Source organism: Culex quinquefasciatus, chromosome 1 (genome assembly GCF_015732765.1).
Source record: "Culex quinquefasciatus strain JHB chromosome 1, VPISU_Cqui_1.0_pri_paternal, whole genome shotgun sequence".
Lineage (NCBI taxonomy): Eukaryota > Metazoa > Arthropoda > Insecta > Diptera > Culicidae > Culex > Culex quinquefasciatus.
In genome coordinates, this window is record NC_051861.1 from 35,269,272 (window position 1) to 35,288,946 (window position 19,675).

The following is a 19,675-nucleotide window of genomic DNA, read 5'->3' on the forward strand; positions in this document are numbered from 1 at the left end:
TCATATAAATTTAGTAAAATTCAGTTAAATTTTGCTGAGTTATGTTTATTTTTGTTGTATAAAGTTCAATTTGGATGAATTAAGTTTAATTTGAAAATTGAATTAAGTTTCATTTGGTATAATTTAGCTAAATTTAGTAAAATTTTGTGAAATTCAGTTGAATTAAGTCCAAAAAAGTTAAATTTAGTAAAATTTAGATGAATGAAGTTCAATTTTGATATATTTTTAAAAAAAATATGAATTAAGTTCAATTTAGTTAAATTATAAGAAATTCAGATAAATTAAGATGAATCAAGTTCAATTAAGATAAATTAAGCTTAATTCAGTTAAATTTTGTTGAGTTAAGATCAGTTTAAATTAATTTAGTTAAATTAGGTAAATTATGAAAAAAATAGTAAAATCTAGTTTGTGTATCTACGGTTTTTTTGTATTTGTTTAGTTTTGTAATTCTCGTATTTTTGTATTCTGAATTTTTGTATGTTAGTATTTTGTGTTTTCGTATTTATATTCGTTTTAAATTTTTTGTGTTCTTTGCGTTTTTTTTTTAATTTTAGTTATGTGTTTTGTATTGTAGTTGTGTATTTTTATATTTTCTTTTGTGGTTTTAGATTTTATGTTTTCCCTTCTCTTTTGTGTTTATGTATTTATAAATTTCTGTTTTTTTACTTTCATATTGTGTAGCTTTTGTTATTTTTTTGTTTCACTTGACTGTTGATGACCGGATTTGGGTTATTCGACTTCCTAACTGGGCAGGAACGGGAACTACACACTGAACCCCGCTGTGCAGAATCTCTGGAACAACTGGTGCTGATGGAGGATGTTGCTAGGAATTCGGCACCGCAGTACCGTTCCGGTCAAACTAGTACTTGAAGGTTGTAGCTTGGCCGGCGAAACCGGCTGCTCCACAACCGGCGACTTTGGCCGCACATTTTGGTCCCGAATGATGACGTCTCTCTCAAACCATGGCAGCAGGTCCTTCGATCGGGAAAATAGAACGTTCGCGGCAGATCGTTTTCGTTTTGAACTCGCCACGGCGAGGACGCTCCCAGGGAGGAGAACCCTAGGGTCACGTTGGGCAGCTTGGTACGGTCTGGGACGTCGAATTGAATGACACACTTGAAGAGTAGATTCGTTTTGTTGGGCGGACGCGGTATTGGGGACGAAATGATGAGGGGTGTCACGTTTGCGGGTTCTTCGGTGCGGTCATTGTCGTCGGGAGACGTTTGACAGCGGGTTGCAGTTGACGTTTTGCTGAAAAAAGTGAAATAGTCAGTAATCTAGGGTTTAACTTATGAAAACCTGTAACTCACCATCGCCTCAGTTGCTGCTTCTCCGGTCCTCCCCCAAATCTTCTGCACCCCAATCCGGTTCATGATGCCGAAAATGGCAAACGTCAGCGACGTCTTTTTCACCGGCATAACCCGCTTCCCGCGAGACGGAATTGAGCTCTCCAGCCGTGGCTTTTTCTTAACTGAATTTTCTTGCCGATCTGCCCCCCTTCAGTTTCCGATTGTTGCTTCATTCCGACAACACGGGCAACGAGTACTGTTGCAGCTTGTCCGCGTCCAGTTGTATGAGGTGGGCGAAACGGTTCCCTGGCGGACGTTCTTGGAAATCAGGTAGAAGTCGTTGCTGTGGGAGAGACGCGGGGAAAGTGAGGTTAGGTGGTGGTCGATTTGTGATTTTGTGGGGATCTTACCGTTCAAGATGTGTGATCACGTCATCTACGATGGTTCCGGGCACGGGTTTCCCGAAAAATCAAACTGTTTGACTGATTGCTTTTTCGCGGTGTAACCGCTGGAATTTAGATCGGATCGGGTCTTCGGCGCCGAACTTGTTACAAACCCCGCGGGCCCGGGTTCTTTTATCGTTGGGTGGACGACTTCTGGTTCGAGGAAACCGGGGAAACGCGACTGGGGGAACTTCGGAACGCGTCCCGGAACGTTCGCGAGCTTTTGTTGTTGAAGCTGGTGATGCACTCAACACGTGTAAATGAAAATTTTTGACAGTTGCTGGTCGCGTTACGAAATGGGACTGTGTGCGTGAGAGCGGCAAAGAGCAAATATGTTGGTGTGTGTGTGCAGAACAAATATACATTTTTTTAAGGATTGTGTCTAGACTAAGCGTCTTAACTGGCACTGGTGATGCCCGATTCTCGCCCGCAGCCCCCCTAACGTTAGAGTGGGTAAGCTAAACGACATGCGACACCTAGTGTTGAGTAGCAGAACAGAGCGAAGAATGTCGATTGAAATTTCCGCCCTTTGAGGTTATGTATGCGAATTCTGTTTTGTTGAATTCCAGCGTTCAAAACAACTTTTGAGCGAAAATTCGAACTGATACTTTGTTAACTTTTGATGCTCTATCATTTTAAACAATATTTTTTTGAATTTTTTTTCATTGCGTTAATTTATAGAGGGCAAAAAGTTTACACTCGTACTACTTGATTTTTTTCTAAAAAGTTGTTCTAAGAGCTGTAAATTAAATTTTAAGTTTGCATTCCTATGTAACCGAACAGCGAAAATTTGAATCGTCATTCTTCGGTGCTTTGCGCAATCTGTCGGAATTTTTGAGCTTTTAATCGCGAATAAGAATCCAAGAAACATTCTTGGAATCTGTGAACCTAAGAACAGGACAATGCAATATTGAATGCAAAGTGCAACTTTTGGAAAGCTCTATACAAAAGTGCAGTAAAAAAACTATCTAAGACACGCTCCCCTGTTTGAAACTGTTCGAAAGCATCAAAGCTCAGTCGAGACACGCACCACTATAGGCGAGCGGGGGGGAGAGAAGGGGGAGGAATTCAAGTGTGCATATATTTGGAGAGCAGATATTATTTGCAAGGGTGGAGAATTTGGTGCAATGTTTGCAATAAGGACTATAAATAACTTTGACCGGCCACATCACTTACCACGATGAATCCTGGCTTCACACCCATCTTACTAACCCCAAATCTCACGTGATATCTCAGCAACTAATGGTCCGATTTTCAATGTAAAAATATGAAACATTCGTGTAATTTAACAATCTTTTCCAAAACAATATTTGAAAAAGTTTAAATCAATACTAACATTCAAAAACCGAGTAATATTCAGGGTTGTTACGGGAGAGTCGAAAAAAATCCGCGCCAAATCCGCGCCGACCTAAAATCCGAAACCGCGCAAAATCCACGCAATATAAAAAAATATCGCAACCAACATTTAAGAAATTTTATTTTTTAATGAAGAAAAACTAATTCAGAAAGTATTTGATAAAAAAAACTCGTTTTATGGTTAAAGGCTCCAAAAGAATGAAAGCAATAAATCCATTTAAAAAAAATCCTTAAGAGACGGTCAAGGCAAGGGTCATGAAAAAATCTTCAAAATAGAGAATACAATATTAAAAAAACCTAAAAATTTAACTTCAAAAATATAACCTCAAAATTAAATCATAATCTAAAATTATAATATGATAAAATTTTAAATTTCGGATGTCTTAATATTCAAAATCTAAGAATTCGTAAGTTTGTAATCCAAAATCCTCGCTAAAATTTCACTCCGAAAGAAATTTAATTTCTGATATTTAAAATAATGTCTTCTCATAATTTCAAAATCTCTTACATAAAATAGGACTTCCAGAATTGTGGAATTCAAGAATTTAAGAACTAAGAATTTAAAAATGAAAACATTTAAGAATTTAAGAATTTTAGAATTTGAGAATTTTAGAATTTTAGAATTTTAGGATTTTAGAAATTGAGAATTTTTGAATTTTAGAATTTTAGAATTTTAGAATTTAAGAATTTAAGAATTTTAGAATTTTAGTATTTTAGAATTTTAGAATTTTAGTATTTTAGTATTTTAGAATTTTAAAATTTTGGAGTTTTAGAATTTAAGAATTTTAGAACTTACAGGGTTGTTACGGAAAAGTCGAAAAAAAAAACCGCGCCAGATCCGCGCGAAATCCGTGCCATATAAAAAAATTCGCGACAAACATAGAAGAGAGTAACATAATGAATGAAATTTCAAACGAAAAAAGAATAATACAGAAAGCATTTGGATCAGTACCGTTGTTCAGATGTGGATTCCTATCCCACCTGCTCCAAGTGGAACCTTTTTTGCCATTTCTGAAACAATATTAGCATTTTTTGTAGCACTTTAAATATCGTTGCTTTAAAAACAAATTCAGGAAAAAAAATTAAAGGAGAATGGGCAAATTTGGTCCAAGGATGTACACGAACGGGACCAACTTTTTTCGAAAGATCTCGCCGAGACATGAAAAAAAGTCTTCTGGACCAACTATCTAAACCCCGGGGTTCAAAAGTTACAAGTTGTTGAATTTTGAGCATTTTGGGTTAAAATGTACAAAAAATCGTATTTTTGCTATTTCTAAAATCATTCATAAAATCTCTGTTTCATTATGGATTTCGATTTTCTTGACTTCATTCGACGCGTATCAGCAAAAACTATGAGTTCTGATATGTCTTAGCATGATTGAAACATGATTTATCTTGTTTTTATCTGTTTGAACCGTTTGTGCAAGAGGCATCCCATAGAAACAAGTCGAAACTTCAAGGTTTTGAAACCGGATCCGACCCAGACTGCTTCAGTGAGTATGGAAGGCTTCAGTGCAATGTTGTAACAACTTATTGGGATGGTCTGAGTCATCCGAGAACTCCTTGGAGTTAAGACCGGTGAGTCTACCGCCGTAACAAGCAAGATGTCTGCGGTTTTTGACCACGGATCATACCCGCATGGCTTCAGTGAGTATGGTAGACTACTATGCTGATGTGTTGGAGTGTCCTGGGTTCTCCTAGGACTCCCTGGAGTTAAGATCTGTGGGTCTACTTCCGTAACAAGCAAAATGTCGACCGGTTTTGACAACGGAACATACCCGCATAGCTTCAGTGAGTGTGGTGGACTGCTTTCCTAATGTGTTAGGATGTCCTGGGTCATCCAAGGACTCCCTGGAGTTATGATCTGTAGGTCTATGGCTGTTAAAAGGACTCCGCGGAATGGTCCAGAACATCGCAACATAACAGCAATACAGTCTGCCATACTCACTGAATCTATGCGGTTATGATGCGCGGTTAAAAATCATCGACCTTTTTCTTGTTACTACCTTATAATGTGGCCCTCTTAAACCTTGCGGTTTCGTCAACGGATCCACAGGCGTGTATCGTTCTTTTTGCGACAAGACTCCGCCTCCCGGGTCTCCTAAGTGTGAAGGTATGGCACGGGGAGAGGGCACCGAAAACCTATATTTACACTTAGAATTTTTTGCGTCCGCCTCGGGATTCGAACCGGCGACCTCTGGATTGTGAGTCCAGTGCGCGGTCCGATTGATCCACACAGTCTTGTTACAGTGACCCAAATATCTAAACTCCAGGAGCCCAAGGATGACCTAAGACATCCCAACACATTAACAAAGCAGTCTACCATACTGTCTGAAGCTATGCGTGTATGTTCCGGGGTCAAAAATCGTCGACCCCTTGCTTGTTACGGCTGTAGCTCCACAGATCATAACTCCAGGGAGTCCTTGGATGACCCAGGACATCCTAACACATTAGGAAAGCAGTCCACCACACTCACTGAAGCTATGCGGGTATTTTCCGTTGCAAAACCGGTCGACATTTTGCTTGTTACGGAAGTAGACCCACAGATCTTAACTCCAGGGAGTCCTAGGAGAACCCAGGACACTCCAACACATCAGCATAGTAGTCTACCATACTCACTGAAGCCATGCGGGTATGATCCGTGGTCAAAAACCGCAGACATCTTGCTTGTTACGGCGGTAGACTCACCGGTCTTAACTCCAAGGAGTTCTCGGATGACTCAGACCATCCCAATAAGTTGTTACAACATTGCACTGAAGCCTTCCATACTCACTGAAGCAGTCTGGGTCGGATCCGGTTTCAAAACCTTGAAGTTTCGACTTGTTTCTATGGGATGCCTCTTGCACAAACGGTTCAAACAGATAAAAACAAGATAAATCATGTTTCAATCATGCTAAGACATATCAGAACTCATAGTTTTTGCTGATACGCGTCGAATGAAGTCAAGAAAATCGAAATCCATAATGAAACAGAGATTTTATGAATGATTTTAGAAATAGCAAAAATACGATTTTTTGTACATTTTAACCCAAAATGCTCAAACTTCAACAACTTGTAACTTTTGAACCCCGGGGTTTAGAGAGTTGGTCCAGAAGACTTTTTTTCATGTCTCGGCGAGATCTTTCGAAAAAAGTTGGTCCCGTTCGTGTACATCCTTGGACCAGCTCCCATACAAATTTGCCCATTCTCCTTTAAAAATTTAAAAATTTAATGCCATAAAAAATCACCAAATTTTAAAATCTAGCGATTTTGTACTTGATATTTCTCACCAAAATTTTACTCTGGAAAATCAAAATACGAAATTTCTATTATTTTCTTCTCTAAATTTCTCTAAACTAAAATATGACTCCGAAAATAATCCGAACTAAGAAAATGGCAAAAAAATAAAATTTAATACATAATAAAATTTAATGAATTAAATACACCATAAATAAATAAATTAATACATAATAAAATTTAATTTCATAATTTAATAATTTAATAATTTAATAATATAATAATATTAGAATTTAATAATTTAATAATTTAATAAAATAATAATATAATAATTTAATAATTTCATAACTTAATAATTTAATAATTTAATAATTAAATAATTTAATAATTTAATAATTAAATAATTTAATAATTTAATAATTTAATAATTTAATAATTTCATAATTTCATAATTTCATAATTTCATAATTTCATAATTTCATAATTTCATAATTTCATAATTTCATAATTTCATAATTTCATAATTTCATAATTTCATAATTTCATAATTTCATAATTTCATAATTTCATAATTTAATAATTTAATAATTTAATAATTTAATAATTTAATAGTTTAATAATTTAATAGTTTAATAATTTAATAATTTAATAATGTAATAATTTAATAATTTAATAATTTAATAATTTAATAATTTAATAATTTAATAATTTAATAATTTAATAATTTCATATTTTCATAACTTAAGAATTTTCTTTAAAAATAAAAAAATAAAAAAATCAATTGTAATATTTTCGTAATTTTTCAATTAAATAATTCGTACTTTTTACGTTTTTTTAAATTATGAATTCTATTTTTTTAATTATTTGAATTTGTAAATTCTTATTTTTTTTAATTTTGACATTACATTTCGCCTTAGACGGAGATTTTATTAGATTGCTAAGGGAATTTCGTCATGTTGACGATCATGTTGATGATGGAGCACCCGCAGTCGAGCAGTTTTTGATAGTTCGCTCCATAAAAAAATACATTGTAGAAAAAAGGAAAAACTCGAATGGAAGTGCTTCATTGGGAGTAGAATAAATTCTACCTGAATCAGAGTGGCAACAGAATTTTTCATTTTTTCAATAAACTAAAAATTTAAAAATTTCAATTTTTATATTGAAAAAACTTAGAAAATCTAAAACGTACCTCAAACTTTTGAAATTCTGTAATTTTTCGAATTTTGTTATTTTGATTTTAATTAAATTGTTATTTATATGAATTGTTATGCAGATGTTTTAAAAATCATGAGTTGTAATGTTATGTTAAACTTATATAACAAATCTTAATACATTTGAAAAAAATCGCTCCTTGAAGATTATTTCGATGTTAGGAAAAAAAATCAATAATTTTTAGAAGAAAATTTTCTTCATTAACAACTTTTTAGAAATTGATGTTTTTGCACTCAACGAAAAAGATTGAATTTATTCAATTCCTAATAGTATTTTCCTTTGAAAATTGAAAGAAATTCTATCGTTCGCAATTATTTTGTTTATCAAAATTGTTATCCGCGCGAAATCCGTGCCTGAGCAAAATTAGCCAGCAAATCCGCGCCAGATCCGCGCGATTCGCGCCATCCGCGCGTTCTGCGTCTCCGTAACAACCCTGAATATTGAATGAAATTTTGTTGGTCGGTATTATTACAATTTCAAAATCATTATTATTCCAATTTATAAAGGGCGGCTATTTTTCCAAGAAACATTGGCTCGGTCCAAAGTAGGAAAGGTCGGCATAACAACGAAACATCTTTTTTTCTAGGATTTTTATTTTCTAAACATAGTACATAATTTGTCATCAACTCTTAAAGTTTACACCACAGTTGCGTATCGTAATGGAAGAAAAACCATGCATTATCAACTTCCAGATCTAATAAATAAAGAAAAATTATTTTTTTTGCGAATGTTTTGTTCACTTTGCATTTTGTTTCTTCTTATCATATATTATATATCTCTTCCAATATCAACTTAGTCGATCGGATTCTCGCCAGGAGAACCGACGCCTCTAATCGAACCTCCCTCCACGTCCCCGCCGGTCGGCACCTCCGAAGTCGTGCCCCGATAGACGTCCTCGTTGACCAGCCGCTGCCGTTCGATGTACATCGAGACCTTCATGTTGCGCAGCTGGTGGTTGTTGATCAGCTTGAGCAGCGCAAACACCGACAGCCCAACCCAGACGGCAAACGAAGCCCAGGCGCCAAACTGGGCGGTTCCCATCTCGATGTAGAAACCGGACGTTTGAATGTTCAGCTCGACGTTGGTGATGTTCTGGCCGTCGGCGACGTCACAGCTGGGGAAACGCTCGGTCATGTCCGAGCACCAGGTCATGAAGCCGAGGGTGATGATGATGGCGGCCACGATGGTCATTGCGCAGAGGGTTATTCCGAAGACTACGTCGAAGAATAGGGCTAGGAAGGAACTCTCCAGCTCGCGGTAAACCAGAATGGCCAATCTAGAGGAAGTAAGTGGATCTTGAATTTATACTTCTTCTACTAAACACATCTGAACACTCACCGATAGATCTGCACTCCGGACACGATAAACAGGGCCACTCCAACCAGTATCGGATAGTTGCAGTAGGTCTCCGAGGCCCACCTGACGTCGAACAGTCCGTCCGATTCCTGCCAAGTTCCGGTGGCAAACAGCAAACAGTGACCACTGCAGATAAGCAAGACCCCTTTATGAATCAGCCCCCGGAACGGCCATATCTTCAATTATATTGCGACTTACCTAAACGAGTGGACATGAACCGACAGTGGAATGAAAATGCACAGCGACAGGATGAGGGCAAACACGTGACCTGCCACCTGGCTCAGGATCAGCACGTTGGACAGGGCCATCCTTCGAACGCAACCAGTTGGCACGGATTTCACTAAACTAAATTATTCGAGGCAACAACAATGTCGATGAAAATCGCTGCTGACAAAGCGATTGCACGGGAGCGATAATGTTTTTGTTTACTTTTTGATTGGAACTGCGTTTGACAGACCAAAGTGGACTCTACTGTCGCACTTACCGCACTTACCCGTTTACCCAGTTGTGACGATTGCGGGTCGAAACGGTTTGGATAAGTAAATATCTGATTGATGGTGGTATCTGAAAACATATTTTTTTTTATTTATTTAAACAAAATGGAAATGAAATGAAAATGGAAGCATAGTGGACACTCTAATCTAATCTAACCCTAGCGCAGCCAGTCTTTCGAGGGCATCCTGGAAAATACCTTAGGTTGATCAACGCCTAGCATCCTCTTGTCATTATTAACAATTGCAGTGCCCCATTGCATTAGATTGCATTGAAACATCACAAACGTTAAAGCGGCCAGGCCAACTGCGTAAAGTTTACCGCAAAGATGATTCGTTGAATTGGATTGAGTTTGAGCACGAATGTTCAAACAGCAATACAGTTCTGGAGTTTTTTTTTTTTGAAAAGGGCCAATAAACCAAATTTTCAGTTTTTGCTTTTTGGGTGTTTTTCAATACCCCTGACTCAAGGCGGTTCTAAAAACACCCAAAAAGCAAAAACTGGAAATTTGGTTTATTGGACCTATTCAAAAAAAAACTCCAGAGTTCTTAATCTGCAGGGGAGGAAGAAACGTGGGGATCCCCCGCTCACGTTCCTGTTTGTTTGAGTTACGAATCGTTGGGAGCCACCATGCTAAGAAGTTTTGGTGCTCCGGGACCCTCGGGGACATTGTATTTCCACAGATGCCCAGGACACTCATCAAAATCGGTGACGATATTTAGGGTATTTTAACCATTAGTGGACCCCCTAGTAGAGCCGAAGCACATTTTTCACAAATTTTCAATATTTTAAGCATTTTTTCATAACCCTTTGTACAAAACAATGAAAACTGAAGTCTTTTGAACAATTTTGACTATTTGTTTTATCAGTTTATTTGTTTTTGAGCAGAAAAATAGCCATTGGAAAAAAAAGTTTTTTTCCTTCTATGGACCCCCTTTTCCTATAGTGGACCCGGGTCCATAATCCGATTGTGGACCCGGGTCCACTATAGGCAAACTGTTATTTTTAAACCAAATTTAACCGATATTTGATGTTTTGATGCATGGTGTAGGTCTAATGATAGATATAATGAATAAAAGATGGATTCTGCTCACTTTTTATCATAAACAAATATGTTTTGTTAACAAATTTGGCTTCAAACAACAACAAAACCAAACAGACATTTAAACACATTTATTTCCGAAAAAGATCAGAGAAAACGTTTCAAAACCCACTGTAAACATAAAATAATTAAAAAAAAAAGTAATTTTGATGCACATTTTTTCATATTAATTACATAAATGGTTGACCAAAACTAAACAATAGATTTGTTTACAGTTGCTGATAAAACCACGCATGTTTATTAAAAAAATGTTTTGCTCTTGATTTATTATTATAAAATATCATTTCAAACTGCAATTATGATGCTTCAGTTAAGTATAATTGACTATAGTTTTGATTAATTCTAATTTTTTACGGCTTCAGCATTTTTGGTACTTTTAACATGAAACAGCTTTATTTATACTCATAATTGAAAAATATATGCGTTTAGGTTGATAACAACAAGCATTCATTGTATGTTTAAGAGAAACTTTTGGTTAAATACACAGTTTTCTTCATTTTTGAAGGTTTAATTAACAGGGGTCCACTTTTGGAAAAGTTTGGGTTTTCGTTGTCCTATATTGGACCCCCCGAATTTTTGCTCGAAAATGAGCAGTTCTTCGCTTTATTTTAGTAAAGTTCCTTAAACATACATTATTTCGACTTGCTGAAGTTAAATAATCAGCCAAAAAATGATTGGATAGTTAATTCAATCATAAAATATAAATGCAGTTTTGTTGTGAAAATGCTTGTGGCCATGACTGATTTCAGACGTCGAACTCGAAACACTTGTTTTGGTGAAAAGGACAGTTAAATATCAGTCAACATTGGTTTAAATGATGCTGAACATGCCAAATAAAAGATTTGTAGACAATAACACATCAATCATTTTTCATCAAAAACCCTTCAGAGGGTCCACTATAGGAAAGGGGTCCACTAATGGATTACGTACCCTAACAAAGAGCGCAAAGTTCTTTTGTTCAGCAATAAGGCGGGCCTCTTCATGGATCCCCGTTTAAAGGCTAGTATGCAGATTGGAAGGAAAGGGGTCAAGAAACAGCTTTACGAACAGCAGAACAAAGGAAAGGGGACGATTTCTTGGGGCTTTTCTTCACCCTCTCTGACTCGCTTGCGCTGCTGCTGCTGCCCATTTGATTTTTTTTCTTGACCGATTCCTTTCGAAGTGCGTATACCACTTAAACCTTGACAAGTCGCCCTACCTTGACAGAGATCAAAAACAGGAAGCGATTGTATGTAAACATTAATATTAGCTGAAACATTTTTTTTACACTTTTCTTCAATTTATAGGACCACCTCGTGAGCACATGGAGAATCATGACACTGAACAAAGCCCATGGTACAGTAAACTGGGCTCTCCAGGACTTTGCAGAGCCCGAACTATTTGAGCTGTCCAAGGTTACATTGAGTGCAACGCCCACATCAGTCCCCGTCAAACGAGCATTCTGCGGCTTGGTGCACAAGCTAACAGCTCTTCGTAACAAGCTTTTGGAAGAGAACGTAGACAACCTTATGGTTATTTGTCTGAACCGGGGCTTGCTTGAGCTGGCCCTTAAAAGAAGTAATCGCTCACATTTTTCTATGAACTGAGTTTTCTTATATTTGCAATAAGCGTGAATTTGTCCTAAAATGAAGCTTACATTTGTGATATTATTGTCCACAACTATAAAGCTCATTTTTCTGAGTACAATGACTCAAAGACCACAAAGAGTTTAAAATGGATTTTTAAATTAATTTTGCAAAAAATAACTTCGCGGCCCTTCTTGACAGAAAAGGTCCTACTTGACAGCTCGTTCCAAGGGAACCACAGTTGATCCATCGAAAAAATGTTGTCTTGTCATTTTTTTTTGCATTAAAATGAAAAAAAAAGATCTGAAATGGGTTTGAATCGTGTTTTTTTTTACCTTTGTAAATAACAATTGGCATAGGGTTTAAGGACCCTATTACAACAAATTTCTAAGTTTATTCGAAATATATGAGACTAACTTGATCCAAAGCCGGTGCCGGTGCGGAAAAGCCCTAAGAAATCATTCCCTCCCCCTTGTTCGACTGTTCGTAAAGCCTTTTCTTGGGAGGTGCGTATTGGCCCTTAACCTTCAACTCAAATGCTCGTTTTACCCCATTTCCCTTTAGGCTGGTATACAGATCGGAAAGAAAAGGGTCAAGAAACAGCTTTAAAAACAGCAGAACAAAGGAGAGGGAACGATTTCTTGGGGCTTTTCTTAGTCCTTTCTGGCATACTTTCGCTGCCGCTGCTGCCAATTTGAATTATTTCTTGACCGGTTTCTTCCGAAGTGCGTATACCACTTTTGTCGTAGAGGGCCGAGTACACTGAAAGAAAGGCACATAGTAATATCACATGTCTCACACGTGAATCTGCCCCATACGGTTTAGCATGTGAATATCATGTGCAAATCACATAGAAAATTTCAACCATGATACATATTCAAAACAAGTGAAAATCACTTCAGCTTCATTTGTCATCGCACATGATTATCACATGAATTGCTGATGAAAATTTAATGGATTGCACATTAAAATCAAATGATTTTCTTTTGTTTTTCAAGTGAAAAGTTAAAATGGAGTGGTTTGTTTTTTAGAAGAAAAATACGTTTCATACATTACATACATTATTTGCTTTTATTTTTTAAATGCAAATTACATTTTAGGTCTCCTTCACAACATTTACATTTTACTTTTTCACTTCACATTTCACACGTTAAAATACACTTTTCGGGCGATCGGCGAACCTTGGCTCCGGTGCACATTCCGGAACACCTTGATAATTTTTGGATCTTTGTCGTCATCCGCAGTAATCTTTTGGTAGATACTTCGGAAGCCACTATAAGCAGCGGTGGCAGAATGCGGACGATGGAAACTGTGCTGTCCGCAGCAAGTTTCCCAGGAATTCAAGTTAAACTTTCAAGCTCATCAATCAATTTTGATTCCGAACCTGAAAATTTCAGAAAATTTTCTGCTTTGCGTATATTTTGTTAGAGATGTAAATAGAAAATGATTACCTCTGTTTTGCAGTATAGTTTTAAATATTAAAGTACACTTTTCTAGCAAAAAAAAATAAAAAATAATAATAATTTAAAGTGCGAGCTCTTTTCTCATACTATTCATGTAGCCATCTTGCTTGGAACTAATTTTCACCATTCCGACTGCAATATCTATAACATTTGACATTAACGTGAATTCCACTTGAAAATCAAAGGATAAGTCAATTGGGGCGAATCGAAGTGCAATTCGTGTGAATCAGACATGAAAATCTCATGAAAAAAGAGTGGATCAAGATGGGTTGAACTAACGTTGTTTTCACATCCATTCCACGTGCAAAACATGTGTAGGTCAAATGAAAAGCATGTTAATTTACTGTGTTGATTTTTGGAGACACTCACGTGAAAAATCACATGAAATTGCCATGTTGGATTTTTTCAGTGTAGAGGACTCATATTTCACATGAGTTTATTTCATGTATGGATGCAAACAAACGCTGAAAGTTTCGTCCAAATCGGGAGCACCTTGGTACGACCTCTAGAACAAACCGAGCAAAATCTACAAAAACCGAGACAAAAGCTGCAGCCTTTTAAGGACTTACCGCTGCTTACCCGAGCAAAACATGCGTTTTTCCCACTGTGCATTTTAATTGTGCTCTTCGCCCCCCGGTTTGGCAACACTGTCTACATCTTTTGACATTTTGCATTGGCGTCGCGCACCTGCCTGATGGCAGAAAGTGAAAAAATGTCAACCAAAAGTGTAAAAATGGAATCGTGAGCCAAATTTTCGTCAAATTTCGTGAAATAAATTGCCATAACTCGCGATTCGCTGTCGCAATGAGTGCGTAAACGTCGCGCGGAACCCGTTTGCCATAAAAGTGTAGCCAAAAATCGTTTGCTTCTGCGGGAAAAGCAAAATATAAATAGAAGGGAACTTCCCCTGTTCTCTCCCGCCCCTTCCCCCTTCGCGAAAACGCATCCCAAAACAACAATGATGGACCTCTGCCGTCTGACGAGCGCGGCCGTGGACCAGCCCGACGACATCAAGATGGTAGAGATTGATTTTCAAGCATTGTGCCGAGTTTGCGGTGCCCTCGGCGAGAACCTAACGTCGGTGTTTGGGAAGCGGGCCGCGGACCGCCTGCGGGAACGAATCACCCGATACCTACAGATCGAGATCCGCTCCGAGGACTGCCTGCCGACGAAGATCTGCGACGGCTGTCGGGAAACGTTGGACCAGTTCCACGAGCTGTACGATAAGTGCCACCGGACGGACGAAAAGTTCCGCTCGATGATGAGTTCGGCCGAGGAGCTGAAGGAGGCGACGGAACAGCAGCAGCAGCTGCTGCAGCCGCAGCCGTCGTCTCCGGATGGCAAGCAGAAGAAGGGGCGCGGAACAGTAAGGTGGATTCTGTGATTGATACCGACATGAAGTCGTTGGAACCGGAGGAACAAGATGAGGAGAGCGGAAAGCCGCGGAAAGTGCCTGGAGAGTCGGCCAAGAAAAATACCAAAGAAATTAAGCAGAAGGAGGGAGAGGAGAACCAGGAAGCGTCACCGGAAACGAAAGGGTAGGTTTGAGTTGGGGGATAAATGTTGTTCTTTTTCAGGAGCGACTAGAAAGCGATTGGAAATCCGGAACATGGAACTGCAGATCACTACGTTTCGATGGGTATGGCTACGCTCTGTTGAACGAACTTAAACACCGCAACTTCGAAGTTGTAACACTGCAGGAGATGTGCTGGAAGAACTATGCTTCGGGGTTCACCATGTACTAGAATAAACTGACTCGTCTGTTCAACGCTACCTTGGAAATTGTGATTTGCGACTTGCGACCACACCTTGTATGCAAGTCATGATTGCGTATTCTGGCCTAAGTGCGCGTGGTTGTTAGTCTGTAAAAATCTACCAAGCGGAAGGTACTGCTGCGAGTCGATAGCGGACGGATGGGTTGAAGGTCATCAATCGAAGTTCATCAGGAAGCCGGAGGCACGGAGCATATCAGCCGCTACATTGCACCAGCTAAGAGATTCGAACTGGACGATTTGCTTGGAGAACCGATCATAATTACCTAAACTTAGCCCGAACTGTGTGTTCCTGAGCTGATCAGTAGCACGGTTCGCAAAGCAATGGTGAAGTGAAATTTGAATGATTTAGTTTAAGATTACAGTTGGACGGATTCCGATCGCGTGCCGAAAGACCATAGCAGTAAGCTCCTAACCTGCAACGCTGTAACAAAACTAACCGCGTGCCGTGTGTTATTGTTGTTGCAGGAACGACCATCTGCGGCACGCGATCCGGGTTGACGGCTACAGTGCGAACCAGGCGAGCATGCTCGAAGGCGAGTCTGCGGAAGAGAGCGAGGAAATTTACAGCGATTACCAGTTCATCGAAGCGGAGGAGGAGGAAGAAGCATACGAAGATGGCGCGGTCAGTTCTTTGGGTCGTGCCCCTACGATGAGTTTAGATCGGAACATTGTGGATGCCGCCAGAGTGATTGAAGAGGATGGCTCTATCTGTTACGAGTGTGCCGAGTGCGGTAAGAGGATCAGATCACCGCACACGTACCAAGCTCATCTGCGCATTCACAACGGGGAGCGACCTTTCCAGTGCTCGCAGTGTCCGCGGTCGTTCCGGATTTCGCAAGGGCTGGTCCGTCACGTGCGAGAAGTTCACGAACGACGCCGAACGTATGCGTGTGAGATTTGCGGCGATCGGTTTGGGAATAAGCGGAATTTGGACCAACATCGGAATCGGCACACCAACGAACGACCGTATCGTTGCGAAACGTGTGGCAGTTCGTACAACCAGAAGGCGGCGTTGCTGATCCACAGCCGGATACATGGTGCCGAGCGGAACTTTGTTTGCGGAGTTTGCTCGAGGGGATTTCATACGCGAACCAAGCTGCAACTGCACGAGTCAACGCACTCGGATGCGCGTCCGTTCGGTTGTGATCAGTGCAAATTGCGGTTCCGGAACACGCATGATCTGCGACGTCACAGCAAGAACCACTCCGCGGATAAGCAGTTCCAGTGCGGGCTTTGTGCTGGATTGTTTAAGCAGAAGCGATATTTGTTAAAGCATTTGAAAACGCAACATCAACAGGATGCAGAAACGCGTTAATAAAACATTATGTTTTTTTAGTGAAATAATGCCTTTTTCCAAGGAAAGAATTTCCAGGTCCCGCACGAACTGTCCTGTGTATTAAGACTTAGCAAATTTTGTATTGTTTCATCTCATCAGGCGGAGAATGACGCGTAGCTCGAAGACTGCACCTACGCCGCAGGCCATATCAACGGCGGCGTTTAGCTGTACATTCTGCAAGACTAACGGAACCATCAATTGCCGGAATACCTTCGCCGACAAGGCGGGCCTTGTCGATCACCTGAAGGATCAGCACTCGGATCAGATCTTCCACTGCGAGCAGTGTGACAACTATCTGGACCGGAACATCCTGATTCAGCACATGACGATGCACGCGCTCAGTCTGTTCAGTCAACCGAACTCGGAATCACAGCCGATCGCGACGGAGGACGAGGACGACCAGGAGCAACAGACATCCGGAGTCGATCTGGAGGAGGGCGAAGGTAGTCAGCAGACGGCCGAAGGTAAGTCCGGCGGCGGGACGGAGATCGCCAACAAAGAGAACGATGAAAAGAGTCCGGAGCCGACGACAACTCAACCGACTGAAGCAAAGGCCAGCGACGTTCGGAAGCTGTACTGCTACATCTGCGAGAAGACGCTGGCCAACCGGAGTGCGTACTCGTACCACATCAACCAGGTTCATCTGAACATCAAAAACTTCTCCTGCTCGTACTGTAGTAAAAAATTTGGCAATCAGCGATTGCTGAACAACCACGTGGCCGGAGTTCACTCGCGTGATCGGAACTTCACCTGCACGACCTGCTCGAAAGGGTTCAAAACAAACGTAGCGCTGTACAACCACCAACGTATCCACGACGACGGTGCGGTGAAGTTCGAGTGCACGTTTTGCGATAAAAAGTTTCGCTACCGGAACCACCTCACTAGTCACCAGTTGGTTCACATGAACGAGCGCAACTTCCCCTGCAACCAGTGTGACAAAAAGTTCAACAACCCCGAGTGTCTGCAGAAGCACAAACTGACGCACGTGGAAACACTCCCCTACCAGTGTCCGCTGTGCGGGTTCAGCACGAAGCAAAAGCGATATCTGGTCATGCATGCCAAGCGGATCCACATGGTCCGGTAAAGACTTGAGTTTGAGATTTCATTCCGTTTAGGACGTTTACTATACTGCACACAAACATCACAAACCACACCTTATAAGCATTATCGATGTACTATTCTCCATTATACATAAATACTAAATATATTCGAAACCTAGTGGCTATGGCGTAGGATGTAGGAGCAACAATTACGTACTCAACAAAAGTAAATGAAAACATTAATGCACACACCACACACAAACAAACCCAGTTTTAGTAACTTTCGTAGGACAAATATAAATTAAAAACAAAAGTAATAATCGCGCTACGTTTAATGGCTACCGGTGTACCTGAAAAGTATTAGCGATTAGGAACGATTCAAAAACACATAAAAAACACACAAAAACAGTAAACGGCAGCGCAGAAATAAATAATAATAAAAGAAAACAACAAAATCAAAGCAGTAGCATAATTATTAAAAAAAAGTATAACATAAGCAGTATAACGTCAAAAATACTAAATGTTTTAGAGCAAGAACACACACGTACTCTCCGTACTATACAGAATTGTTTGTCTCGTTCGTTATTAGGTTGTTAGAGAGCGTTCGTTGTTCCCGTCAGCAAAGTAGTATGAAACGTGAAACCCCGGTTAAACGACTAATATTTTCATTATTTATTATCTCGTGTCAGTATTATATTAGTACGGTTTTTTGATTGATTGATTCCCGTCGTGCCGCAGCATCGTAATTTATTTCGAAATAACCCCCCCGCTTGATATTATCGCTTTTACGTCGTCATATTTATTGAAAAGAAAACAAAAATAAACAAACCAACATTGTCAATCTACGCTATATTAGCTGAAAATATTGGATATCGAATCGTGTATGTATCGAGAAATTAAAAGTGAGAGTGTGTGCGTGCAACATGGAGTTAAACTTTTTGAAAAGCCTTGGTAAGCTTCACAGCAACTGCACAGAAAGTTTAACTCCATGTTGCGATTTGACAGCTCGATTGCTTGAATCCGAAAACGGCCCATGTACTATCCGCTGAACGCCTCTGTTGCTGACATCGACTAGCGGTTTTCTGAGATTCGCTAATGCAAGATTCCTACTCGACGCTTTGCTTGAATGGTTAGGCGATACGAATCGCTTTTACAACCTATCCCATTTCCACTCTGGGATTCGAACTGACGACCTTTGAATTGCGAGTCCAACCGCCGACCAGGGACTCTATCGAAGCAGGCTTGGAGGCAGGGTTGCCAGATAGATCCGGAAATGCGAAATTTTTAAAGCGTTAGCTAGAATAAAGATTTGTCATTACCTGTGCCCGATCAGATTTCGACAGACTTTTTCTGCCAATTTCGAACAAAATTGAAAATTGGCAATAAAAAAAATCGTAACCAAGGATATCCTCTGAAACGATGCTATAGGGAATAATCAGTAACTGTGCCAATTTTGAGCCAAACCGGTTAAGATTTAGGGGTCGCTTTTTATCGTTGATTTTTATGTGGAGGAAATCGCGAAAATGTATGGGGAAAAACATCGTTTCAGTTTTTTTTTGTCAGGTGACGCGAGCGAGGACGCGAGTATGTGTGTGTCATCCAATCCAATACCCGCTGGCCGGCAGCGAAATTATGGGAAAGTATAGTTTGTATTAGACGTGGGTTATGCTGATACAGCTTATCTCAGTCCCGAGTATTATGTGGTGACAGCCCTCGCGCTGCTTCCCATGACCCATTTCAGAATGGCAGAGATCCTAGCGGCCCAATTCCGAGGTCATTGGGCATTGTCTGGCCCCGCCTAAACATAGTACAAGAACCAGATGAGTCCTCGACCTTTCTTTAAACTTTCAATCCCATTAGGCAAAACAGGAATCAACGCGTATTTAATAATTGTTGAAAAGTAGGTAAAATGTGAAAATTTCAGTTTGGATAGATCTACCATGTTTCTGATTTCTGTTAGTCCTAGGCACCCGGGAGTTGTCCCCTATTTTGGTCTTTTGCATCCAGAATCTCAGCTGCGCTCACGAGCC

The 19,675-nt window shown here is 39.7% G+C and overlaps 2 protein-coding genes and 1 long non-coding RNA gene across 3 annotated transcripts; 1 reads left to right on the forward strand and 2 right to left on the reverse strand.

Annotated features, from left to right (window-relative positions):
• Positions 1-628: 628 nt before the first annotated feature.
• Positions 629-2,028, reverse strand: LOC119765636. Its single transcript, XR_005276869.1, has 3 exons — positions 1,700-2,028; positions 1,311-1,632; positions 629-1,251 (listed from the first exon to the last, which is right to left on the reverse strand). It is a non-coding gene; the product is annotated as an uncharacterized LOC119765636 (long non-coding RNA).
• A 6,063-nt stretch (positions 2,029-8,091) lies between these two features.
• Positions 8,092-9,298, reverse strand: LOC6039161 (transmembrane protein 179). The gene is made up of 3 exons (XM_001848765.2): positions 9,071-9,298; positions 8,855-8,998; positions 8,092-8,792 (listed from the first exon to the last, which is right to left on the reverse strand). The coding sequence occupies exons 1-3, from the start codon at positions 9,178-9,180 to the stop codon at positions 8,309-8,311; spliced, it is 738 nt and encodes a 245-aa protein (XP_001848817.1). The 5' UTR covers positions 9,181-9,298; the 3' UTR covers positions 8,092-8,308.
• A 4,874-nt stretch (positions 9,299-14,172) lies between these two features.
• LOC6039160 (zinc finger protein OZF) lies at positions 14,173-18,515 on the forward strand. Its single transcript, XM_038267068.1, is given in 3 exon segments — positions 14,173-14,877; positions 14,880-15,032; positions 16,705-18,515. Coding segments are annotated over 3 exon segments (1,563 nt in total). The 5' UTR covers positions 14,173-14,452; the 3' UTR covers positions 17,690-18,515.
• The last annotated feature ends 1,160 nt before the right edge of the window (positions 18,516-19,675 follow it).